The sequence below is a fragment of the Mobula birostris genome, chromosome 21 (genome assembly GCF_030028105.1).
Source record: "Mobula birostris isolate sMobBir1 chromosome 21, sMobBir1.hap1, whole genome shotgun sequence".
Taxonomy (NCBI): domain Eukaryota; kingdom Metazoa; phylum Chordata; class Chondrichthyes; order Myliobatiformes; family Myliobatidae; genus Mobula; species Mobula birostris.
In genome coordinates, this window is record NC_092390.1 from 6,649,250 (window position 1) to 6,676,668 (window position 27,419).

The 27,419-nt window shown below is 41.1% G+C and overlaps 1 protein-coding gene across 1 annotated transcript in view; it reads left to right on the top strand.

Annotated features, from left to right (window-relative positions):
- Positions 1-27,419, top strand: part of pdzd7a (PDZ domain containing 7a) — a 116,314-nt gene that overhangs the window by 15,713 nt on the left and 73,182 nt on the right. The window contains exons 4-8 of the mRNA XM_072239683.1: positions 2,179-2,352; positions 4,603-4,750; positions 10,939-10,999; positions 12,404-12,892; positions 26,443-26,622. Coding sequence (XP_072095784.1) covers positions 2,179-2,352; positions 4,603-4,750; positions 10,939-10,999; positions 12,404-12,892; positions 26,443-26,622 — 1,052 coding nt within the window. The remainder of the gene's footprint in view (positions 1-2,178; positions 2,353-4,602; positions 4,751-10,938; positions 11,000-12,403; positions 12,893-26,442; positions 26,623-27,419) is intronic.

Below are 27,419 nucleotides of genomic sequence, written 5' to 3' on the forward strand. Positions count from 1 at the left end.
ATGAGCCTCTGCATCCAACACATCATCCTCCGCAACACCACCATCTCCAAAGGGATTCTACCGCTAAACACAACTTTACCTCAATTCCCCCTCCCCCCACTTTCCACAGAGATTGCTCTGTCTGTAATTCCAATTGTCCCTCCCTACTAATCTCCCTCCTAGCCAAAGTGCTACCTAGACCTGTCCATTCACCTCCTCCCTCTTCTCCATTCAGGGCCCCAAACAGTTCTTCCAGGTGAGGCAACACTTAACCTGCATATCTGCTGAGGTATTCTGTTGTGACCGGTTCTCCCCAAGTGACCTCCTGTACATTGAAGAGACCCATCCTAAGTTGAGGGACCACTTTGCTGAGCACCTCCACTCCATTCACCGATTCTGATTCCCATTCCCATTCCAACATGTTGGCTTATGGTCCCCTCTTTTGACAAGATGAGGCCACCCTTGGAGTGGAGGATCAACACCTATATTCCATCTGAGTAGCCTCCAACCCGATGGCATGGGTATCGATTTCCCCTCCCAGTAACAAAAAATTGTCCCTTCCTCTCCACTCTTCTTCTATTCCCCACTCTTGCCTTTTACCTCTTCTCACCTGCCTACCATCTCCCCTGGGTTCCCTCCTCCCCTTTCTCCCATGCTGTACTCTCCTCTCCAGTCAGATTCCTTCTTCTCCAGCCCTTTACCTTTCCCATCAACCTGGCTTCACCTATCACCTATATGGTCCTCCTCCTCCCTCTCCCTCCCCCCACCTTTTTATTCTGATGCCTTCCCCTTCCTTCTCAAACCTGAGGAAAGCTCTTGGCCTGAAATGTCGACTGTTTGTTCATATCCATAGATTCTGCCTAACCTGCTGAGTTCTTCCAGCATTTTGTGTGTGTTGAAATGGGTTTCTAGTATTTGCAGATATTCTTGTGTTTATGGCTCACTGATACTCTTATGATGTTTTCATTCTGAAGTCTAATTCTTTCTGAACGTTTTTCTGTTGGCATAAAAATGAAACCAAAGTAGTAAAAACTAGGAACATTTGTATTTCTGCCAAAACACATTAAGTTTGGCTCTATTTTAACTTATTCAAAATTTCTGTACTGTGAGGGAAACAATTCAGATTTTAAAAAATCACATAAATAAATTGAACCATCACAGATGTTCTTGAGAGCTGTACAAACACTTAAAAATTGCAGCTTGTTAGCTGGTTGACCAAGTTGGGTCATTTACTGTAAGGAATATAGCCCAGAATGGGTGTGGGTGTGTGAAAGACTTTAGTAAGGACTTAACCATATGGAGCAGGGCTTTTTTTAAGACCTGTGATGACAGGAGGAGGAGAGACTGGAAGTAGCAAAACTGATTTTCAGGTTATTTATAAATGTTGCTTGATTGTCCATATCAACTTTGTTATGTCACACATTTACATCTTTTAGAAACAGTAGCACAATCTCAGGATTGCAAGTGTTCATTCAGTTACACAGTAGTCCCTGACATCTCTGTGGTACTGCAATCCTGCTCTGAGGTCTTCAGTTTTATTTTCCAGAGACTGCACATTCATTAGAAGAATAGTAGAGAGTGGGGCCTCAGGGCCCCGCATTTCAATCTAATTTGCAGACCAACATGCTTTCCGTGTTTCCTTTTTCATAAAGGGAAACTGCAGTCGTGATCTGATTCTGCAGTCTAGCTGATTTTGAGGAACGATAGATTTTTTAATAAAACAATGTTGCTTACTGAAATAACCATGGCTCAACTAGGATTTCAGCTGCAGTAGTTGTAAACAGGAATACTTGATGATCCCATTTGCAGCTGCCAACACCTACTTGGGAAAAAAAAACAATGAATTTCACAACATATCTCAGTAAAATTAAACATGATTCTGAATTTTTAATAAGGGTTAGAAGCTGCATGTTAAAGATTGATTTGAGGCAATAAGGCATGATGCTTGAAATAAGATGAGTGTTCGTGAAGACATTAGGTAAAGGTTTTGAGAATATTCCTACGATAGGAAAGCAGCTGGTATGGCAGATAATTGTCATCAAGAAATACTTAGACAGGAATGTGTGTTCCTTTGTAATTTCCAAGTGATTTCTGTTAGAGTTATGATGCTTATTACCACAAGTTGGTTCATCTCACATACTGCTTATAAGGTGTTGTCAGTTGTTCATTGAGAAATCCTTCTGTGCTTTAAACCATTAGGGTTGATACAGCAACAAGGAGGATAATAGCAGAGAAAAGTCAAAGTTCTTCAGACACTGTATCTGAGGATGGAGCCAGAAGGATTATCCATCTTTACACCAGTTCAGATGATGAGTGCCTTGGTTTTAATATTAGAGGTGGAAAGGAATTTGGCTTGGGAATATACGTATCCAGGTAAGGTACAGCTTCTTTCCAAGTTGTATATAAAGTTAATTGCCATGCTAATTTTGCTGGGTATGTATGTTTAAAAAAAAAATTACCTGATCCCTTTCTTTTAGTTGAATAACATCAAGCAAAATATTGATAAATACTAGGTTGACAAGGTTACAGTCTATCTTTATTTAATTACCAAAAAATTCTATTGATACACAGTGATTTCAACAGATGATTCTGGTGCCTCAAAGCTCAGGTGACTGGGATTCTATCCCAACCTTGCAAAGAACCTGCACATTCTTCCTGTGAATACCTGAGTTTTCCCCTACATCAGGGGTTCACAACCTGGTGTCCATGGACCCCTGGATTAATGGTAGAGGTCCATGACGTTAAGAGATTGGGAACCCCTGCCCCAGATACTGGAGTCTCCTCGTGTGTTCCAAAGTTGTGCCAGTTTGTTGATCAGCTGTTTACTGTACATTACCTGCAGCACAGGTAGGTGGCAGCAAAATTAGGGATGAGAGAGCAGAGATTACAGAGAAATAATTGGGGAATGGAACTTTTGGGAATACTGTGACAGTTTCTATGGGTTGAATGGCCTTTTATGTCTTAAACATTTGTTAAAAAAATTAGTATTGTATTAATGCTGATAACTAGGAAAAGTTAACGTAACATAAATTCATTCCGGAATGTTGAATTGGGGTTGCTGGGCGGCACAGTTTGAAGAGGCAGAAGGGCCAATCTGCACTGTATCTCAATAAATTTTAAAAAAACGTAAAATGTTGACTTCCTCAAAAAAAATACTTTAAATATATTTAATCAGCCTTAAAATCCTTTAGAATAATGTCCTTTTGAAAAATACCATGGCCATGAAAGGTGTTGAATAAGTGCATCTTTTTAAAACTATACTGTTTTCAGACAGTATTCATACAGAGACACAAGCAATTGTATTTTGAATAGAATCATTTTCATTCATGTTACCTGAAATACCTGATTTTTTTTTTGTACCTAGTCATGTTAAAATTATAATTTAAGAGATGCACATGAAATTCTTGTTTCGAGTGGATGATGTAAATATGATCATTCGCTTGGCTGTTCAAAAGAAGAGAGATTTGTGCCTGGTTTTGTACATACTGTTTACAGTGAAGCTTGCTTGTCAAAAAAATGGTGTTACTTTATGCTTCTAGGCAGATTTTATCACTATATTCATAACAAAATTCTTTCAGTTTCAATGTTCTGTAGATGCTATTGGGATTAAGTTGGCCCTGAGCCATGGTGCAAAGTGGGCTACACAAATTCATTTCATTTGTACTCATTGGGAAACAAATCATGTGGGAGTTGTCCTCACTCTATGTTGGTTGCCAGTTTCAACCCTGTCCTATATTTTTTTTCTTCGTTATGACTTTAAAAAGTCAAGAGATGTTTACACTTTTAAAGCATCACTTTTTTTTTAACAAAAGCACATAATTTTATTTAGCACTAATTTTAGTCTATTCCTTTCCTTGGATAATAACTTCTTAATAGAGCGTGTTACGTGAGAACCAGGTGGCTTTTCAGTAGCTTGGCCAAGGAGTCATTTATGCATGAGCTGAGCAAGCAAGGAGTATAGTAGTAGTAGTATAATCACTCGAGATGCGTACGATGTTCTTCCAAGGGTAATTCCCTAATGGAGAACACCTGTGTGTGACTTTGTTTAATACGGGGAGTCCAATGCGCAGACAGCCTCCACATGGTCCTTGCTAGATCGGGGTCAGGCATGGCATGCAAGACAACTGGGGATCCTTCATTGCTGCAGCCTTCCTCCCTCACTGCCATTGTGATTAACAGCTCCACTGTTGAGATCTTGGTTGGATCGCTCTTTGTCTGAACCCTCCCCATTAATCTTAGTGCTTTGGGTGAACCTGCCAGGAGCTAAGTTTTAGACAGCATTGCTCTCAGGAGCTGTGGAACTTGCAAACCTCTCCACCACAACAAGGTGATGATCTACAGAGAAGTGCAAGGAAAATAGATCATGGAGTACAGAACTAAAGTTGTTGGTCCACACCTGATGCCCCTTGTATGTGGAAACAACTAAAGGATCACTGTCACAATCCTGACATTTTGCTTGATGATACTTGATGATGATTCATTACTGCTTTCCTGACACAGATTTCATACAGCCACCCTACCTCATCAGGAGTTTGGGAAACAAAACTAGCATCAGAGTTGTTCTAATTGCTTGTGTTTGTTTCACTGAAACCCTTTTGATTAAATATAATTATTTAATGGCAGAATTGATCCTGATGGACTAGCCGAGCAGAATGGCATTAAAGTTGGAGACCAAATCCTAGCAGCCAATGGAATAAGCTTTGAGAGAATCACCCATAGCAAAGCAGTAGAGATCCTGAAGAGTTACACACACATTATGTTAACAATAAAGGTAAGTAAAATCTTTCACTATAATATCTTCAGGTAAAATTGGATTTTACCTTTCTAAAATATATACTTTATAGTAATCTTCATCTTAGGTTTACTATTACTGTTTTAAAAAATATATTGTAAGTAGATTCACATGAAAAATAATCCATTGTCATAAAATTATTGGAATCTGGCAAATGGCAAACACATTGGCTAAATGCCAGTATTTAGCAGATAATGAGGCATTAAACTGATTTGTTTGTACACAAGTTGATAATTAGCTGTTTTTAAAAAAGATATTGATAATCTCCTGTTTAAGGGCATGATTTGTACTGAAATGATAATTGTTATATGTATTGCACTGTGAATGCCTTGACATTATATGCCAAATAACTAAATGAATACATTCTTTCACGAATCAAAACAGCTATATCATTTTGCTGTTACTGTATTGCTGAAGGTAATTATACCCTTGAAAACAGAGCAATTGACAGTACTTTCATCTGATGATGTTTCAGTGAGAATAACAGATGGTAAATTAAATACAAAAAGTCTGGAAACTGTTGAAAGTCTGTATTGAATTTCTTCCAAATGGAATGATAATGTTGGCCCTCACATTCACAGGAAGTTGGATCGAGAGAGAATGAGGACTTCTGAACAGGGAACAAGGAAGTTTGGGTTTTTTGAATGTCTTATGGAACTTAACAACAGGATGCTTTTTAATTTCTTTTAAATTTTCCGTCTGGCACTTGTTGAACAAACTACTGACAAATTGGATAGCCAACTGAGACAAGACAGGGATACAGTAAAGAAAAAGAAATCTGAGGGAGGTATAATTGTGATGGATGAAGATCTTTTACTTAGGAGAAGACAATTGTTAAGCTTGTGGTTGGGGGAGGAAGGGAATATCATTTTAGGAGAGAAATCGTCCCCACCAGATGGAGGAGAGGAGGGACTAAGGATCAAGTTCTAGGTTGATACCCAGGTCAGAGGATGATAAGCTTATAGCAAGGGAGCAGTCATCAAGATAGTGATTATGGTGGGGAGGATTAAGATTAGAGCACATATGGAAGTAGTTGGAAATCATATTTGGAGGTGATCACATAGCCAGAGGTTAGAGGTTTTACTCAAAACAATTGTGATCAGAGAGGTTCGAGGGAAACTTGAGGTCGGAATCAGAGTAAAATTAAATAAGTAGTGCAAAAAGAGAGCAAAAAATAATGAGGTAGGGTTCATGGTTGGTACATTCAGGATCCCATTCGAAGACAACATGCTCTCTTCTCATTGCCACTATCAAGAGGAAGTACAAGAAGATGATGACACACACTAAATGTTTCAGGAACAGCTTTTTCCCCTCTGCTGTCAGATTTCTGAATGAACAATGAACCCATGTACACTACCTACATATTTTTCTTTTTTAACACTACTTATTTAATTTATATATTTAATATCTTATTGTAGTTTTTGTTATGTATGGCTGCCACATTGGAACAAATTTCACAACCTATGCCAGTGATATTAAACCTGATTCTGATTCATTGTCCATTTAGAAATCTGATGGTGGAGGGGAAGAAGCTATTCCTGAAATGCTGGATGTTTGTCTTCAGGCTGGTGTACCTCCTTTCTGATGGTATTAGTAAGAGGGGAGCATGTCCTGCTCCTTAATGATGGATGCTGCTTTTTGAAGCGGCACCTTTTGAAGATGCCCTCAATGTCGGGGAGCAATGCTGACAGTGATCAGAGATTATAAGCATCATAAACACAAGAAATCCTGCCGATGCTGGAAATCCAAAGCAACACGCACGGTGCTGGAAGAACTCAGCAAGTCAGGCAGCATCCATTGAAGTAAATAAACACACAGGATTTCAGGCCAAATCCCTTCTTTAGAACTGGAAAGGAAGGGGGAAGACAAGGCCACCCTCAGGGTGGAGGAGCAACACTTTATATTCGATCTGGGTAGCCTCCAATTTGATGGCATGAACATTGATTCCTCTTTATGGTTTTAAAAAAAAAAATCCCTCTCACTCCCCTTTTCTTTTACTCCCCACTCTGGCCTCTTAGCTCTTCTCACCAGCATTCACCTTCCCCAGGATACCCTCCTTCTTCCCTTTCTCCTAAGGTCACTCTCCTCTCCTATCAGATTCCTTCCTCTCCCACCCTTTATCTTTCCTACCCACCTGGTTTCACCTATCACCTTCTTGCTATCCTCCTCCCCCTGACTTTCTGCTCTGATGTCTTCGCCCTTCCTTTCCAGCTCTAACGAAGGCTCTCAGCCCGAGTCGTCAGCTGTTTATTAATTTCCATAGGAGCTATCTGTCATAAGTATCATATATGGCTGGAGAAGATGAAGATAAAGATGAGCTTTTTTGTCACATGTACATTGAGACATACAGTAAAATGCATTGTTGTATCAAATCAATAAGGATTATATTGGGCAGCTTGCAATTGTCACCATGCTTCTGGCGCCAACGTAACACGCCTACAACTCACTAACTCTAACTATACGTCTTTGGAATGTGGGAGGAAATCAGATTACCTGGAGGAGCCCTGTGCAGTCAAGGGGAGAAGGTACAAACTCCTTACAGGCAGCAGTGGGAATTGAACCCTGGTCAGTGATTGCTGATACTGTTAAAGGTCCTTATTGTCCCATGTCTGGGATGGATATCTGGGGAAAATTGGTGGGGTTTTAGATGGATGAATTTGATCTGGCGTGGGTCAGCAGTTTTACTGGCTCGGCAATCTTGGTTGGCTGGAGTGACCCTCCTCTGGAGGAAACATTCTCATCCTGCACAACAAATTCTACTGTACAATGTAGATAAAGGTCTTCTTCTCTTACTCGCTGGGAAATTTGTAAAACATGAAAAGCTTGTAAATATACTCAGTTGTGATCTACTGAGAGTAGATTATTCCCTTGCCATTATTAAAGATAGAAGTAGGAGGATTGTGGTTAGTATTCTTGGAGATTCTTATGGCCATCGGTTTCACTCAAAACCAGAATCTGTACAGCCTCTTAAACTCTACTAAAATCATGAAAACTTCATTGCATCACATGCAGAGCTTGACAGTATTGTTTTTACCAATATCGAAACTGTTCATATCATTGCTTTGCGTATTTTAATTTAGTTTTTATAATGTACAAATATCAATATAGTGGAGTGAAAATATACTGGTTCTGGGTCAGTCAGATTCTCTATTAATGCCAATAAACTATAATCAGTAACCACTACCGACATCATAGTTTATAGATGGAATATTATAATTTAGAAACTTTCATTATGAACTATGAAATCATAAACGTTACTGTGAAATTTGTATGTTTGCATATTGTTTTTCTTGATCACCATCGAAAACAAAAGTTACACTTCAGATTCAGGATGCTTGATTAAATTTACTTAGATTCATGAAGAGTCACCATTCATGAAGAATCAGCAAAGATATGGCTGGAGGTGAAAGGGCAGGAGATAGCTTTTCTGAGGAAAACTGGGTGATTAAATGAGATGGGATTAAAGCAGAAGGGAATGGATAGGTGGTTGATGATTACAGGAGTGAGAAAGCCTTGTTGTATTGAATTCTTTGGAACTATAGGAACCATACCCCTATTGGGGTATAGGTTGCCGACAGCAGCTCGCCAGTGTCCTTTGTCCTGCGCCGAAGGTTAATCAGCCCTGTGGCTTCCGCTTCCACCACACAACTTCTTACATCTAGGCAAAGGTCCTTCACCTCCCAGGGATGAGGTCTTTGGAGCTTCTGTTGGCATTTCTAGCCCCATGCACAGCTCTGCTCCTTTTGTAACTTGGGCTTGGGACTGTCCATGGAGGAGTTGAGGCCACACCTGTTCTCTTTTAAAACAGAATTCCCATCTGCTTGATCCATTTGCCCTGTCTTCATTTTTCTGCTATGTTTTTCAAAAATCACTATTAAACCTAAATCAAGTTCCCAAGTGCTGTGAATATCTGATCTAATGCTGAAAAGTGATGCATCTCCCAAGAACAGCACCTAGGAATATCATGCAGTCTGTTGCTGTTAATACTGGAACAAGTATCACATGGTACATTCAAGTTACATTTTGCAATTTAATTTTTAGAGACATATTTCCCGCTTCCTGGCCCACTCACTTGCCTGTTTGGAATAGGGAGGGGTAGTAGGGGTGGGAGTAGTAGTTGGGAGTTATGGGTTTACTATCTGTCCTAAAGACTCTGAATGTTATAAACACGAGAAAGTCTGCAGATGCTGGAAATCCAGAATAGCACACACAAAATGCCGAAGGAATCAGCAGGTCAGGCAACATCAATGGAAATGAATAAACAGTTTCAGGCCGAGACCCTTCTTCAGTACTGAGAAGGAAGGAGGAAGAAGAATATTTGCTTGAAGTATCTCAAAAATCATGTGATGTGCAGCTATACCACAAAAAGAACCTGCTGGAGCAACTCAGTGGGTGAAACAGCATCGGAGGGAGAAGGTAGTGGTGGGGAGGCTTGGTAGATGGAATTTTCAACATTTTGGGCGGAGACCTTACATCAGGACTGATTGGAGTTAGCCGATGTAAAGAGAAGAAGGGAAGTGTTGAGACAGGCCAGTAGGTGATTGGTAGATTGGTGGGGGGTGGGGGGAGGTGAACGATAATGAGAAAATGAAGCCAGGTAATGATGAGGGCAGAGCTAGGAGACGAAGTGAGGTGGAAGCAGGGGATAAAAGGGGAAGGTGGAGACAGGTAGACAGGTGATCAGCAGTAACACAAATGGTACCAATGGTGGAATCTGATAAATAAGAAAGGTGATAATGATAAGCCATTTGAGGAGAGGTGAAGAGCAAGTGAAATCAGATGGAGGAGTTTGGAGGGTGGTGTTAATCTGATGGGTAAGATGTGTGGGTGTTTATCTGTTAGGTAAAATGAGGAGCGAGAGGGGAATGAAAATGGGTGTCTAATGGGGGCTAATGAGAGGGTATGGAAAAGGGGACAAAATGGGATTACAACAATTGATCAAATCAGATAGGTGGCTGAAGGGAAGAGTTGGGGTTGTAGAAATACAGGAGGTAAGAGCTACCTGAAACTGGAAAATTCAGTGCTTACACTATTGAATAATAGATTACCCAGGTGGAGTGTGAGGTGTTGTTCCTCCAGTTTGTATTGGACATCACGCTGGTAGTGAGTAAAGCTGAGAATGAACAGGTCATTGTTGGAATGGGAAGGGAATTTGAAATGGTGTGCAACCAGGAGGTCAGGATGGTCATTGACTACAGAGCACAGGTACACTCCAATTTGGATGCCTCGACTGTGCTTGGTCTCGCTGATGTAGAGGAGGCCACATCAGGAGCACGGAATGCTGTATTCAAAGTTGGAAGATATGCACATGAACTTGGCCTCATCCAGAAGGGTTATTTAGATCCCTGGTCATCAGAGAGTTTTTTTCTGTAACAAGGTGACCAAGAATGTATGCAAAACTCGTAACAAAACTCATAATAAAATCTTACAATATGGAATTATGCCCTTTGGCCCAGCTCATCCACATCAACTGGGATGCTCAGTGGGCATCCCATCTGCCATAATTTGGCCCAAGTGGTCTGGACAGTGGATGCAGTTCCAGCATGACTTGCCTGTTCACATATTTCACACCTTTATTGATTGATCAATAAAGGAAATCATCCTGACTATCGCCTATTGACCTAACTTGATTTATCTCCAGGGATCTATGAACATGCATTCCAAGAACACTTATTCCTCTACACATTCACATACTCTCAACATCCTCCTATTAAATTGTATTCCTTTGGCTTGCTGCATCTCCATTACTATCTCACATTTTCTCTGGATTAAGTTCCATCTGCCACCTCTCTGCTCATCCATATCAGACTGGATCTTCCTGCTATTTAAAGTATTCTTTATCAATATAAGCTACAATCTTTGGAACATGCTCCTGCTTCTTTATTATACCCCGTATATTTAAGACCAAATCATTAATAAATCCTACAAAGTGACTGTAATGACAGCAAGAATGATCTTGGATGTTCTGCACAATTAAAAATTCTGAAATAATAGGTTGTTGGTAATTCTAATGCGTCAATATGTGCTGTTGTCATGTAATGTGCCCTATTTAGCTTTTCACCTGTGAAGAGTGCTTCAGGGAATCTATTATTTAGCAGCTTCTCAGATTAAGTTCTCTTCTAAATACAGTTGGTGAAATGATTGATGCATTTCATGTCTTCAATCAGGAGGTTGGCAGATATCCTGCATACAAGGAAATGCTGGCAGAATACAGCTGGCTGACCAAATGTAAGTACCATGCAGAATAAGCATTACTGTCCAATTTTCTCATGTGTAGAACTAGACTATTTTTTTGGTTTCACAACATTTCTTCACCATATGGAGTAAAATTTTGAAATACCGTATTTTCTCCCCGGAATAAAGTATTAAAGGAAAAATTGTTACTAGTTTTGCACTGTAAATGATCGGCATCTAATTAAATTTCCCTGCTCCAAAATGTTAGACCTTTTTCCATAATTTAAAAAGCATTTAACTTTTTTAAGGAATTAAATTTTCCCAGAGTCTATTTCCTTTCCCACCTGGGACTGGAAGGACCTGGATCACCTACTTAATTTGTTCCGATGTAGTCAGTAATTAGGAAGACCATGGATAAACTTGCTTTTTTTTCTCTGTCACTGGGTATTAACTTGAGTTGGATGGTCATTACACCTCTCCATCCAACAGGTTCAGTTGCCCAGATGAAGTACAGTTGGCATACAATATGCCAACTCTCCACTTCCTTCCATTGATATTGCCTGATGCATGGAGTTCCATCTGTGCTTAACATGTTGCTCCCATGTCCCCCAGCCCTTTTAGCTGCTTTATTTGAGATACTGGTTCCCACTTACAGGTTCATGATGATGGACAGGAGTGATGAAGCAATTGAAATTTGTTGAGTCTATATCACTGGCCTGACACTGCAATTATATCCTGTGTCGAGATGACTAAAAAAGAATTGTAATTTGTTTGGCTAAACAGCAAAGCATTTTTATCCTGATCCTCGTTGACCTTAATTTTGCTAGGATTTCTTAATGCCTCTATCAGTCAAATGCTGCCTTTGTGTCAAGACAAAGCAGCTGTTAGGATATCAACTGTCTGAATTGAAGTTATGAAATAGTTCACTTAAATTTCCTTTCATAGAAAGGCATCATAATCTTTGGCTACTTAATTACACTTTGTTTCACCATGAAGCCAGAACTGGGACCCAGTCACACAAATACTGTAGCAGCAAGAGCTGGTAGGAAAGCTCTGCAGTCTCCCAATGTCTCATGCCTTTTCCATCACTTACAAGTGTCAAATTAATCGTGTGATGAACAGTTCTCTATTTGTATGTGTCATTCTCCTCCGCCCCCCCCCCCCCGACTTGCACGATCCTCTTCTATATCCTTGCCTTCATTTTCTGGCCAATCAAAATGGTCCTTCAGTCAGATTCTAGACAAGTCGTACATTTATCTTCATTAAATTTATATGCTTTTGTTGTGAACTGGCTGATCATGTAGATAGTTAAATATGTTGCTAGCATTGTGAGGAAGAAGCCTTGAAGATAAGTCATTAAAACTTTCCTTCAGATTCATCGTTGTGTTATATACGACCTTGAGTCTTCCAGATAACTATTCCTAATCCTAAATTGTAGTGCCATTTTGTTTTTTTCAGTGACAAATAATCATTCCCAGCGTTTTGGCTCAGACACAAATTCTTCCACTTCATCTCATTCATCTGGGACACCTTTGAGCTCCATGAGTGATTCTTTACGGGTCTTCCTCCCAATGACCCACAGCTCAACTGACATGGTAGATGTATGTATTTCCACAGAGGACTCCAAATCTCTACAATATAATCGTCTGGAAACTATAGAGTCTGCTATACAGACAGACCTCCAGCTGTCTCCCTCCTCAAATATTGATGTTTCAGATGAACAAAGGACTGTCAGGGAAAGAAGCATGACACTTGGCCACACAGTACTCTTGAAGGAAACAGCCATTAGGTCAGATAATTTTAAGGAAACTCATATCAGATCAAGAACTTACTCCACAGGAGATTCCGCTGATGAATTTTTGGACTCCCCTAAAACTGCTGTGCTGATGGCTCTCAGCAAGCCAAGGAAACCAATCAGCCGATCACAGAGTTATATGACTATTGGAGGTGAGTCTTCCAATGCAATGAATAGCCAGCTTCTTTGTTTTGGCTTCCACATCTTTGTTTGTCCTGTTAATATATATTTTGAAAGTTATTTTGAATATGTATCTGTATTTAAAAACAAAGTTAAACTGGTTTAATTTTTCATAATGTTCATATTTATCTAGGTGTAATCCATATTAATAGACTTGAAAAACTGGAAAGGATAATGGGTTGATGATTTAAAAGTGAAGTGCATAAGAATTCATGCTCACTGATGTTGGTGAAACTCTGGACACTTTAAAGAGGAGGTAGAGTCTGTGGACTTCATTGCTGCAGGCAGTTGTGGACACCAAGTCATTCGGTGTATTTAAGGCAGAGGTTGATAGATCCTTGATTAGTGAGGGCGTGAAAGAATACTGGGAGAAAGCAGGAGATTGGGGCTGAGAGAGCAATGGATCAGCCATGGTGACATGGCAGAGTAGACTCAATAGGCCAAATGGTCTAATTCTGCTCCTATGTCTTTTGAATAATTGGGAAATGAGGAATTGGTGGAAACAGACGCAGACGAGAAGTTGAGGCCAGCATAAATCAGCCATGATCATATTGAGTGGTAGAGCAGGGCATGATCTAGACAATGAATGATTTAGTTTCAAAATGACCTAAAATATAGTAGTTTGGAGAAAGAGTCAAGGTTTTCTTTCATAATGATTATACTTAAACAAGTAATGCAACTGTTATAGTTATTAACCAGTGAATCAATTCTTACAAACTTGAGCACATTTAGAATATATTTTGTAAACAGCAAATAAAGCTGTTATTTTATCTAAATTTATTTTTTCTAAAGTTAAATGTATCTAAATAGATAAATTTCTTGTCAACATGTAATTTTTCTTTCTGCAGATACTGATTGGTAGGTTTGTAGTTTTCAATTGATCATTTTATAAATTAAATTGTATTTGTAGTTTCTTTTTGTATTAAAACTATTGAGCTGTTTAATGCTCATTGAATGACTGTAATAAAACCACGTTCAACCTGAAAATCACAAATGAAGTATTATAGATCAAGACTGATAGTTAAATTTTATGTCCTTGAAATGGTCATGGTATTTGCATAGGATAATGAGGGAGAGTGAATAGATATGAAATGATGAATGTTGATTAAAATGTGTTCATTCTATTATTTTAATAGTTTAATGAAGTAATCAGTTTTTAATCATGTGACTTCAAAGTCAAATCTAGCGCAGATATCTTATTGGTCAAGTGATATTGAATTTATGAGATTGACCCAAAACCATTGCATATGAATCCATTATAAGATAGAAGTTTAAAAGAACTGTATTTTACTTTACAGTTCAATGTCTAGTGGGTTTCCCATGGAATCAGTTTCACAAATGATAATACAGGTGTAGTAGCTGACCTTGAAAAGGGAGATTAGACAGAAAATATGTAAAATTGCACAGAATGCGTAATTATGTAGTTGAAGGCATTGCATCAGCAATGTAATTGAATAATTAGCAAAGACAAAGGAATAAAATCAGCGTAAAGGAGTACTAAGAGTACTAAGTACTAAGGAGTACTAATACTACTAACAATAATTTATATTAATATAACACTTCCATCAGAAACAAAAGTATCTAGGTGCATGACCACCTCACCTCCCAGCTTCTCTCTTTAGTCTCTCCCTCCCCTCCCCCACTCAACCACCTTCCTCCTTACATGGTATCATCTGTCACCTGCCAGTTTGTACTCCTTCCCCCCCCCCCCCCACCACCACCATCACCACTTCACCACCTGCTTATTCTGGCTTCTTCTCCCTTCCTTCTCAGTCCTGATGAAGAGTATTGTAACATTTTGGCTGTTTATTCCCCTCCATAGACGTTGCCTGACCTGCTGAGTTCTTCCAGCATTTTTGATGTGTTGCACTGGATTTTCAACACCTACAGACTTTTGGTGTGTGATCATACAAAACAAAATGCCAATGTCAAAGCAAGTGATATTAGAAAGAGAGGACTGAAGCTTGATCAGTTAGAAATGCTTTAAAGAAAGCCGTAGAGTTTGGTAGAGGGATTTAATGAAGTAATTAAGAGCATGGTGTTGAGGTGATTGAAGATGTGACTAGAACAAGGAATCATCGGAGATGCCAGGGTTAGAGAAATTGTTGTATATATGTAAGAGGTTATAACTAGAAGGTGGACTGAGATCATGAAAGAATGTAAACATAGGAATGAAAATCCAAGCCAATGGAAAGCCAAGAGCAGTATCATTCAACAAGGATAGAAGTAATAGATCAGTGAATATTAATTTAGTAGTTGCACAATCACTTGAGTTGAGTTGATGATGTCTTTTGGTGGTTGTATAGTCTGATTCAGCATCAACATATTCCGCCTCTTGCTGATCACCACAGGATTTAATCTGCGATGTTGAGGTTGAGTCCTTACTGGAGAATGCCTGTATGTGACTTTATTTAATCTGGGGAGGCTGATGCACAGTACTTGACAGTTTAGAGTCTGGATCCAGTGGTTTGGAATACAAGGTGTCACTGCTACAGCCTTCCTTCACCTTCACTGTCTTTATGATATGTCATTATCTTCTCCAAGCCCCACTGTTGAGGTCTTGGTTAAATTGCTCTTTGTCTGGAACTTCCCCCTTGACCTTACCTCAGTGGTCACCCTGTGGAGCTATATTCCAGACAGCATCATTCTCAGGATCTCAGAAACTCACAAGCCTCTCCACCATGACAAATTGATGATCCTTGGAGAAGAATGTTAATGACCAGATGGAGATGGAAGATTTAGAATGAGCTCATTATATGGACAACCAAGAGAATAAACTACATTAGAGCTGAAAAATACTTGAACGTAAAGACCACAAGACATAGGAGCAGAATTAGACCCATTCTGCCCACCGAGTCTGCTCCATTATTCAATATTGGCTGATTCATTATCCCTATAAACAGTGGTTATATTGAAGTAGTGGCAAGTGAAATGGAGATGCAAATAGATGGATCATTGTGATGGAAAGTACATGGAGTAGTGGGATTAGAATTCTGATTCAGCACTCAATGAGATGCTGAAGTATTGAATATTCAAAAATGAGAATGAAGGAGTGACAGGATTAAGATTGGATAGGCAAATGTGGAACAGATTAAGGTTAGTTCCAGAGAGTTTAGTGTAAGGACATTTTAGAGGAGGAGTTGTTGCTAATCATATCAAGCACTGCAAAGTGGAGGCAAAATGTATAATCGAATATCACAAATAATTTTATATGTAAGTGTTAAACACACAAAATGCTGGACGGGCTCAGCAGGTTAGGTAGCATCTATTGACAGGAATAAAGAGTCAATGTTTCAGGCCAAGACCCTTCATTAGGACTGGAGGGGCTCACAACAAGAGTGTCTAGAGGTGTTTGTTAGCTGTGGTCAGGGATGGGAACCTTGTAGGAAAGATTACATACAGAGTGTGAGGAAGATAATACAGATTTGGAAGTCAAAAATAAAGTCAGGGACTTTAGGGAGGAAAAGGTTAGGCAAAGGGTGAGGGTTCACAAGGACAGAGGGATGGATGTGGTGAATGAGGAACAGCTTAGGATGTTGATACTGAACAGGTGGTAGGGGGTAAGTGTCTGAGCAGAAAAAATTAATTTAAGGTTAATTCAAAATTTAATCCTGTAGGTTGTAATGTGCTCAGGCTGAAGGTGAGATTTTGTTCCTCAAGCTTGTGTTGGGTCTCACTGTAACAGTGTAGGAGACTACAGACAGAGGTCAGAGTGGGAGTGGGGTGGGGCGATGAATTAAAATGGTAGGTTACTGGGAGCTCCAGGGCACTCAGATTTAGATTCACTTATTTATCACAAGTGCTTCGAAATATACAGTGAAATGTGTCATTTGTGTTAACAACCATCACAATCTAACAATGTGATGGGGGCATTACTAAGGACTGAACATGTGCTCACCCACTTTATGTTGGGTTTCGCCAATGCAGAATCAATATGCAGTGCTCCAATTTTAGATAACTCTCCCGTTCTTTCTGTTTAAATGAGAAACAGCTATTTTTGCCTGCCTTGCTTTTTTATTTTTCTTTTTTCACAGATTTAGTCTATCCAATGTAAAATAGACTATACAACATCAACAACACATTACACTGACCAAGAAGTTGAAACTTTCCTCATCCACCCTGTTCAAAGTTCTAAATAAAATTTATTATCAGAGTACATACATGTCACCACATACAACCTTGAAATTCTATTTCCTGCAGGCATACTTAGTAAATCTATAGAATAGTAACTGTAAACAGGACCAATGACCAATAAACTGTGCAAATGCAAATATAAATAAATAGCAATAAATAACAAGTATGAAATAATAAGATAGAGTCCTTAAAGTGAGACCATCGGTTGTGGGAACATCAGAAATAGAGTGAGTGTAGTTATCCTGTTTTGTTCAAGAGCCTGACAGTTGAGGGGAATAACTGTTCTTGAACCCAGTGGTGCGAGTTCTGATGCACTTGTACCTTTTACCTGATGGGCCTGGGTGGTGAGGATCTTTGATGATGGATGCTGCTTTTCTACGGTAATGTTTCATGTAGACATGCTCAGTGGTTGGGAGGATTTTGCCCATGATATGCTGGGCTGAATCCACTACCTTTTGAGGACTTGGCCACCATAGCTATCCATGACAATGAATTTCAGAGATTCACCATCCTCGGGCCAAAGGAATTCCTTCTCCTCAGATCAAGCAGAGGAAAGCCATAGCAGTCAGGTTTTTGTGGCTCAGAAGAGAAGGGGGAGAAGAGACGAGCTGTAGTGAAAGGGGATTCATTGGTTAGGGGAACAGGCAGGAGGTTCTGTGTCCAAGACAAGATTCCCAGACGGTTGCCTCCTGGGTGCCAGTGTTGGGGACATCTCGGATCGAGTCCACAGCATTCTTAAGTGGGAGGGGCTGTGGTCCACAACGGTACCGATGTCATGGGTTGGAAGAATAACAAAGTACTGCCAAGAGATTTTAGGGAGTTAGGTCAGGACTTCCAAGGTTACAATATCAGGATTGATGAGAAGGCCTTGGCAGATAGGATTAAGGAAAACCCCAAGGCATTCTACAAGTATGTGAAGAGCAAGAGGATAAGATGTGAGAGAATAGGACCAATCAAGTGTGACAGTGGAAAAGTGTGTATGGAACTGGAGGAGATAGAGGTACTTAATGAATACTTTGCTTCAGTATTCACTATGGAAAAGGATCTTGATGATTGTAGGGATGACCTACAGTGGACTGAAAAGCTTGAGTATGTAGATATTAAGGAAGAGAATGGCCTGGAGCTTTTGGAAAGCATCAAGTTGGATAAGTCACCAGGACCGAACGGGATGTACCCCAGGCTACTGTGGGAAGCGAGGGAGGAGATCGCTGAGCCTCTAGTGATGATCTTTGCATCATCAGTGAGGACGGGAGAGGTTCTGGAGGATTGTGGGGTTATGGATGTTGCTCCCCTATTCAAGAAAGGGAGTAGAGATAGCCCAGGAAATTATAGGCGAGTGAGTCTTACTTCAGTCGTTGGTGAGTTGATGGAGAAGATCCTGAGAGGCAGGATTTATGAACATTTGGAGAGGCACAATATGATTAGGAATAGTCAGCATGGCTTTGTCAAAGGCAGGTTGTGCCTTTCAAGCCTGATTGAATTTTTTGAGGATGTGACTAAACACATTGATGAAGGTAGAGCTGTAGATGTAGTGTATATGGATTTTAACAAGGCATTTGATAAGGTACCCCATGCAAGGCTTATTGAGAAAGTAAGGAGGCATGGGATCCAAGGGGACATTGCTTTGTGGATCCAGAACTGGCTTGCCCACAGAAGGCAAAGAGCACTTGTAGATGGGTCATATTCTGCATGAGGTCGGTGACCAGTGGTATGCCTCAGGGATCTGTTCTGGGACCCTTACTCTTCGTGATTTTTATAAATGACCTGGATGAGGAAGTGGAGGGATTGGTTAGTAAATTTGCTGATGGCACAAAGGTTGGGGGTGTTGTGGATAGTGTGGAGGGCTGTCAGAGGTTAAACGGGACATTGATAGGATGCAAACTGGGCTGAGAAGTGGCAGATGGAGTTCAACCCAGATAAATGTGAGGTGGTTCATTTTGGTAGGTCAAATATGATGGCAGAATATAGCATTAATGGTAAGACTCTTGGCAGTGTAGAGGATCAGAGGGATCTTGGGGTCTGAGTCCATAGGACACTCAAAGCTGCTGTGCGGTTGACTCTGTGGTTAAGAAGGCATACAGTGCATCGGCCTTCATCAATCATGGGACTGAGTTTAAGAGCCGAGAGGTAGTGTTGCAGCTATATAGGACCCTGGTCAGACCCCACTTGGAGTATTGTGCTCAGTTCTGGTCACCTCATTACAGGAAGGACGTGGAAACCATAGAAAGGGTGCAGAGGAGATTTACAAGGATGTTGCCTGGATTGGGGAGCATGCCTTATGAGAATAGGTTGAGTGAACTCGGCCTTTTCTCCTTGGAGTGACGGAGGATGAGAGGTGACCTGATAGAGGTGTATAAGATAATGAGAGGCATCGATCGTGTGGATAGTCAGAGGCTTCTTCCCAGGGCTGAAATGGCTAGCGCGAGAGGGTATATTTTTAAGGTGCTTGGAAGTAGGTACAGAGGAGATGTCAGGGGTAAGTTTTTTACGCAGAGAGTGGTGAGTGAGTGGAATAGGCTGCCAGTGGTGGTAGTGGAGGCAGAAACGATAAGGTCTTTTAAGAGATTCCTGGACAGGTACATGGAGCTCAGAAAAATAGAGGACTATGGGTAAGCCTAGATAGTTCTAAGGTAAGGAGATGTTCGGCACAGCTTTGTGGGCTGAAGGACCTGCATTGTGCTGTAGGTTTTCTAGGAAGATCATACAGTTAACATATGGCTAAGGAGTTGGTTCAGATTTTTGGATCATTAGACTGTCTTCCAGGAAAGGTGGGACCTGTCCGGATGGGACAGTTTCTGCCTGAATTGGAGAGAAACTAATATCCTGAAGAAGGGTCTGGGCACAAAATGTCTACTGCTCATTTCCATAGATGCTGCCTGACCTGCTGAGTTCCTCCAGCATTTGGTGTGTGTTGCTTTGGATTTTCAGCATTAGCAGACTTTCTCATGTTTATAATATCCTTGCGTGAAGGTTCCCTAGTGCTGCACGAGGTGGGGGGTTTAAACTAGTATTGCAGGGGGATGGGAACCAGAGCAACTGAGCAGATAGTGAAATGGCTATGAGGAAAGGTATTGTAAAGTCTGCATACAAAGTCAGGAATCGAAAGGTTGAGCATGGAGGGTCTAATGTTCTGAGTTATGTACAGTATATTTCAGTACAAATTCGGGAAAAGAGGATGAGGATTAGGGCATGGTCAGCATGTGGAATTACCACAATGTAGCCATTGGTGAGACGTTTAGGCTACGTCCACACTACGCCGGATAATTTTGAAAGCGCCGGTTTCAAGTAAAAACGACAGGCGTCCACAGTAAGCGTTTTTCAAAATATCTCCATCCACATTAGACGGATATTTGGGCGAATCTCCTCTACTGGGCATGCGCAGGACACACAGAAACCAAGCGAAGAGGAATCGGTATACTTAGTGCGCGTTTGTCCAGTTACAGAGTAGAAAAATTTAAAAGGAATTGCTCTTGGCTCTCGCGCAGGAGGACTTAAAACTTAAAAAAAAACAAATACTGGGGCGTATGGAGGCAACTGACAGGGAGTTCACGGACAGTATGACCCGGCTGACGACAAACATTGAAAAACTGACTAACTCTGTTGCATTAATAAAGCACCTTGTGAAGTGTATAAAACGTCTGCATCAGCATTATCTTGTATTGCCATACAATGTTACATTAGAATGTTACACATCTATTGTCAGAGAAGTACTTGCATAAATAGGTAAACTACCTTCATACAAGCAAGGACAGAAAACAGGGCGAAGTGAGTATACTTATTTATTCAGTAAGCTATGGGTCAAAGTATTTGGTGAGTACATTTCTAACCCTTCTGGCTTCAGTCTAGTCCGTCTGTTCTGAAATTGTTAGGTGGTGGCGTTCAAGAAAACAACGAACATCTGTTCCGGCACGTCATGACAGCGTTTTTAAATAGTCAAAAAAGCTCACTTTACAATTTAACTCTCACGCCGTTCACACTGTGCGCGTTATAACAGCTTGCGCAGTACCAAGCAGAAGCAGAAAAAAAGCATTGTTGTTGTGGTGTTGTCATGACAACGTTTTTAAATCTCTCCGGTTACCCCGTACACACTACGCCGGATATTAAGCGTTTTCGGATTTATTCACTCTGGAGAGTGTTTTCGAAAATCTCCGTTTTCGGGGGCTGAAAACGCCGTTTCAGTGTGGACGGGAGGGCAAAACGAAGAGAAAAAGCTTCGTTTTCAAAATTATCCAGCGTAGTGTGGACATGCCCTTAGTTGCAGGAAGGATAGCACTGGCAGCTTAGTGTTCCAGGGTTCCATTGTTTTAGACCTCGTAGAGCAGGAGGGATTAAAGGGGTGGCATTTCCAGTCAGGGAAAACGTCATGGCATGCTCGGACAAGACAGCCTGGAGAGCTTGTCTACTGCGGCTATATGGGTGCAACTGAGGAATAAGAAAGGAACCACCATATTAATGGGATTATATTATATACACCACCCAACAGTCTGCAGGATTTAAAGGAGCAAATTTGTCGAGAAATTGGAAACTATAGCAAGAAACGTAAGGTTTGATAATGGGTGATTTTAACTTTCTATATATTGACTGGGATTCCCATACTATAAAAGGGCTGAGTGGAATAGAGTTTGTCAAATGTGTTCAGAAAAATTTCTTTAATCAGAACATGAAGGTCCCAACTAGAGAGAGTGCGATATTAGGCCTCCTATTAGGAATAAAATAGGGCAGGTGACTGAAGTTTGTGTAAGGGAACACTTCACATCCAGTGATTATAATACCAATAGTTTCAGGGTAATTATGGAATGAGATAGGTCTGGTCCTCGGAATGAGATTCTAAATTGGAGAAAGGACAATTTTGATGGTATCAGAAAGGATCTGGCAAGTGTGGATTAAGACCAGTTGTTTTTTGGCAAAGGCGTACATCATAATTTGGAGCCCTTCAAAAGTGAAATTTTGAGAGTACAGAGTTTATATGTTCCTGTCAGAGTAAAAGTTCAGGGTAACAGGTTTAGGGAACTTTTGCCTTTCACACAGGAAAGAACAAATGAGGTACTTGAGTATAAGAAATGCAAGAGAACACTTAAAGAAATCAGGAGGGCTAAAAGACATAAGGTTTCTCTAGCAGATAAGGTGAAGGAGAATCCTGGGAGCTTCTACAGATATATTAAGAACAAAAAATATCAAGAGACTAAATTAGTACTCTGGTGATCAAAGTGGTCATCTATGCATGGAGCTGAAAGAGATGTTTTATGTGTGTATTTACTCTGTAAGTGGACACAGGGTCTATAGAAGTGATGCAAAACAGTAGTGAGGTCATGGACTGTACAGGTACAGAGGAAGAGGTTTCTGCTGTCTTGAAGCAAATTAAAGTGGATAAATCCCCAAGGCCTGGCAAGGTATTGCCTTGGACCCTGTGAGAGACAAATGCAGAAATTGCAGAGGCCTGAGCAGAGATATTTAAAATATATTTAACAATGGATGGGTGGTATCTAATGTTCCATTGTTTGAGAAAAGCTCTAAGAATAAGCCAGGAAATTATAAGCCAGTGAGCCTGAAATCAGTAGTGGGTAAGTTATTGGAAAGTGCTCTAAAGGACTAGATATACTAGTATTTGAATAGACAGGACTGATTAGTAATAGCTGGCATGGCTTTGTGTGTGGTACATTGTGTCTAACTAATTTTACAGTGCTTTTCGAGAAAGTTGCCAGGAATGATGATGAAGGCAAGGCAGTGGATATTGTCTACATGGACTTTAGCAAGGCCATTAACAAGATCTCACATGAGAAGCTGGTCAAGAAGGTTCAGACACTAGGCATTCAAGATGAGGTAGCAAGTTGGATTAGACATTGGATTTGCAGGAGAAGCCAAGGAGGGGGGAGTAGATGGTTGCCTCTCTGATTGGAGGCCTGTAACTAGTGGTGTGCTGTCGGGATCAGTGCTCAGTGTGTTGTCATTTGCCATCTATATCAGCAATCTGGGTCAGCTGATTTGCAGATGACACCAAGCTTGGGGTGTAGTGGCCAGCGAATAAGACTATTAAAGCTTGCAGTGGGATCTGGACCAGTTGAAAAAATAGGCTGATAAATGGCAGATGGAAGTTAGTGTAGACTAGTGTGAGGTGTTGCACTTTGAGAGGTCCAACCAGGGTAGGTCTTGCTTGGTGAGTGATAGGGCACTGAGGGGTGAAGTCGAACAGAGGGTTCTGTGAATGTGATTCCTTGAAAGTGACATCACAGGAGGATAGGGTCATGAAGAAAGCTTTTAGCACATTTTCTCCATAAAATGAAATGTTGTGTACAGGAGTTGTTACTGTTTTTTATCGCACCGAGTTGGGATGTTATGTTGAAGATGTTGTTGTTGTTCCTTTCCATGTTTTGTGGCACATTGGGTGGCATTTTTTTGCCAGTTCCTTAGTATTTGACTTTTTTATGAGGCTGAGTTGCTAGCTCGATGCTCATCCCAGCACTGATGGAAAGTGTGTTAGGAGTTGGCCGGATTTGAACTTGAGACCGTTCACCTTGAAGTCCGATGCTGATGCCACTACACCACTGACTGGCAAGTATAACACATTGGTGGGGTCTAATTTGGAATATTGTGCACCGTTTTGGTCACCTGCCTACAAGAAAGATGGCAATAAGATTGAAGGAGTGCAGAGAGAAGTTACAACTTTTTTCTATATGTCTACTATAAGCGTACTGACTCTCACAGCTATCTGGACTATTCCTCTTTTCACCCTGTCTCTTGCAAAAATGCCATCCCCTTCTCGCAGTTCCAACGTCTCCGCCGCATCTGCTCTCAGGATGAGGCTTTTCATTTCAGGATGAGGCAGATGTCCTCCTTTTTTAAAGAATGGGGCTTCCCCTCCTCCACCATCAATTCTGCTCTCAAATGCTTCTCTCCCATTTCACGCACATCTGCTCTCACTCCATCCTCCTGCCACCCCACTAGGAACACTAGGAAAAGGGTTCCCCTGGTCCTCACCTACCACCCCACCAGCCTCCGGGTCCAACATATTATTCTCCGTAACTTCCGCCACCTCCAACGGGATCCCACCACTAAGCACATCTTTCCCTCCCCACCCCCCCCCCCCACTTTCCGCAGGGATCGCTCCCTACGCGACTCCCTTGTCCGTTCGTCCTCCCCATCCCTCCCCACTGATCTCCCTTCTGGCACATATCCTTGTAAGTGGAACAAGTGCTACACATGCCTTTACGCTTCCTCCCTTACCACCACTCAGGGCCCCAGACAGTCCTTCCAGGTGAGGTGACACTTCACCTGTGAGTCGGCTGGGGTGATATACTGCGTCCGGTGCTCCCGATGTGGCCTTCTATATATTGGCGAGACCCGACGCAGATTGGGAGATCATTTCGCTGAACACCTACGCTCTGTCCGCCAGAGGAAGCAGGATCTCCCAGTGGCCACACATTTTAATTCCACGTCCCATTCCCATTCTGATATGTCTATCCACGGCCTCCTCTACTGTCAAGATGAAACCACACTCAGGTTGGAGGAACAACACTTTATATTCCGTCTGGGTAGCCTCCAACCTGATGGCATGAACATCGACTTCTCAAACTTCTGCTAATGCCCCACTTCCCCCCGTACCCCATCTGTTATTTATTTATATACACACATTCTCTTTCTTTCTCTCTCTCTCCTTTTTCTCCCTCTGTCCCTCTGACTATACCCCTTGCCCATCCTCTGGGTTTTTTTTTTAACCCCTCCTCCTTTTCCTTCTCCCTGGGCCTCCTGTCCCACGATCCTCTCATATCCCTTTTGCCAATCACCTGTCCAGCTCTTGGCTCCATCCCTCCCCCTCCTGTCTTCTCCTATCACTTTGGATCTCCCCCTCCCACTTTCAAATCTCTTACTAGCTCTTCCTTCAGTTAGTCCTGATGAAGGGTCTCGGCCCGAAATGTTGACTGTACCTCTTCCTAGAGATGCTGCCTGGCCTGTTGCATTCACCAGCAACTTTGATGTGTGTTGCTTACAGCTTTTTGCTAGAATTTGAGGACCTGAGTTATAGGAAATGGTGAATAGGTTAAGACTCTATTCCCTAGAGCCCAGAAGAATGAGGGGAGGTTTGATAAGAGCAAAACAAAATTATGAAGGACATAGATACAGTGAATGCAAGCAGCCTTTTTCTACTGAGATTGGGTGAGACTAGAACTAGAGGTCATGAGTTGAGGGTGAAATGTTTAAGGGGAACATGAGGAGGAACCTCTTTGCTCAGAAGGTGGTGGAAGTGTGCAATGAGCTGCCAGTGGAAGTGGTGGATACAGGTTTGATTTAAACATTTAAGAGAACTTTGAATAGGTGAATGAATGGAAAGGATATGGAGGGCTGCAGTCCAGGTGCAGGTCAATGGGACTAGCCAGATTACTAAATGGGCTGAAGGGCCTGTTTATGCTGTAGTAGTCTATGACCATCTCTGTTCTAAAGGGTTGTCCTTTTGTTCTCACAGTTGGAAACATCTTCTCCACGTCCACTCTACTTAGACCTTCCAACATTTCTGTTTTTGTAATTTACCTGTATATCTCTCTCTCTTCCTCTTTGTTATAATGAAGAATTTCACAACTAAAGTGTTGTTTCTCTTTCCACGGAAGATGTGTGAATATTCCCTCCTCAGCTTTTCTGCCTCTCCCCACTTGATTCTGGCACTTTTGGTCCCCTAATCTGAGGAAAGACATCCTTGCCATAGAGGGAGTACAAAGAAGGTTCACCAGATTGATTCCTGGGATGGCAGGACTTTCATATGAAGAAAGACTGGATGAACTGGGCTTGTACTCGTTGGAATTTAGAAGATTGAGGGGGGATCTGATTGAAACGTATAAAATCCTAAAGGGATTGAACAGGCTAGATGCAGGAAGATTGTTCCCGATGTTGGGGAAGTCCAGAACAAGGGGTCACAGTTTGAGGATAAAGGGGAAGCCTTTTAGGACCGAGATTAGGAAAAACTTCTTCACTCAGAGAGTGGTGAATCTGTGGAATTCTCTGCCACAGGATGCAGTTGAGGCCAGTACATTGGCTATATTTAAGAGGGAGTTAGATATGGCCCTTGTGGCTACGGGGATCAGAGGGTATGGAGGGAAGGCTGGGGCGGTGTTCTGAGTTGGATGATCAGCCATGATCATAATAAATGGCGGTGCAGGCTCGAAGGGCCGAATGGCCTACTCCTGCACCTATTTTCTATGTTTCTATGTTTCTATACTGGAGTATTGGAAGTCCCAGCTCTCCCTTTACTGACTCTAAACTGTCCAGCACCGAAAATCACACTCACGGCAAATTTATATCCACTGACAAACACTGCATGCAAAGGATAACTGCAATTTCAGCTGCAGCTAGTCCTAGGTCTCAACTCTCTTTTTGCTTTAAATCATGTTCATTTTGCTAGAGGACAAGAAGAAAAAGAAAAAGGAACAAAAGACCCCTGAGAAAGGAACACAGCTAGAGCGGTCCAAGACATTTATGAACATCTTTTTTAGAAGTGGTCGAGCTGGAAAGCAGTCAAGTGAGCAAAGTCCAAAAGAGAAAGACAGATTGAAATCGCCATCTCACTCAGAATCAGACAAAGGTATGGCAAATGATAATGAATCCTCACCAGGATGCTGAAGAGTGTCTTTGTTTTGTGAATTTGGTTACCAAAACAAATGTCTGAAATATTCTCTTAAATTTAGTGAAAATTTGAGTGTAAATATGATGTGCAATCTTATTACTTTATACTTTGCTGGTCCATACTATAATCATGTAGCATTGATCAATGATCACCCTCTGTTTGGGGACCCTTGCCATCCAGGACATGACCTCTTCTCGTTACTGACATCAGGGAGAAGGTACAAGAGCCTGAAGACCCACACTCAACTTCTTAGGAACAGCTTCTTCCCCTCTGCTATCAGATTTTGGAACGGACCATGAACTTTGCCTCTCTATTTTGTTCTCTTTTTGCACTATTTATTTATTTTGTATATATTTTTATTGTAACTTAAAAGTAATTTTTATGTATTCCACTAAACTGCTGCCAAACAACAAATTTCACAACATAACTAAGTCAGTGATGATAAATCTGATTTGGTTCCCTATCCCCTAACAGCATTGGTGATGTTATCTATAGTCATCTTGCTTAACATTTTAATTTCACAGCTGCATGACATCCTCCATTGTATTCATTATATGATTTCACTTCTAAATATCTTTGCATCACCACACATTCTCTAAATTCTTTCTATTTCTTTAGATATTTTGTTTGTTTTTGTTTTGCCTTCCCTAGCTGAATGTCTTTTGCTGTAGGCTTTGCACATTGTTTTGGGGCATATTTCTATGTTTAAAGGCTAACTGCAGGTGGTTGTTCTGTAATGTCAGCAGCTCCTCTTA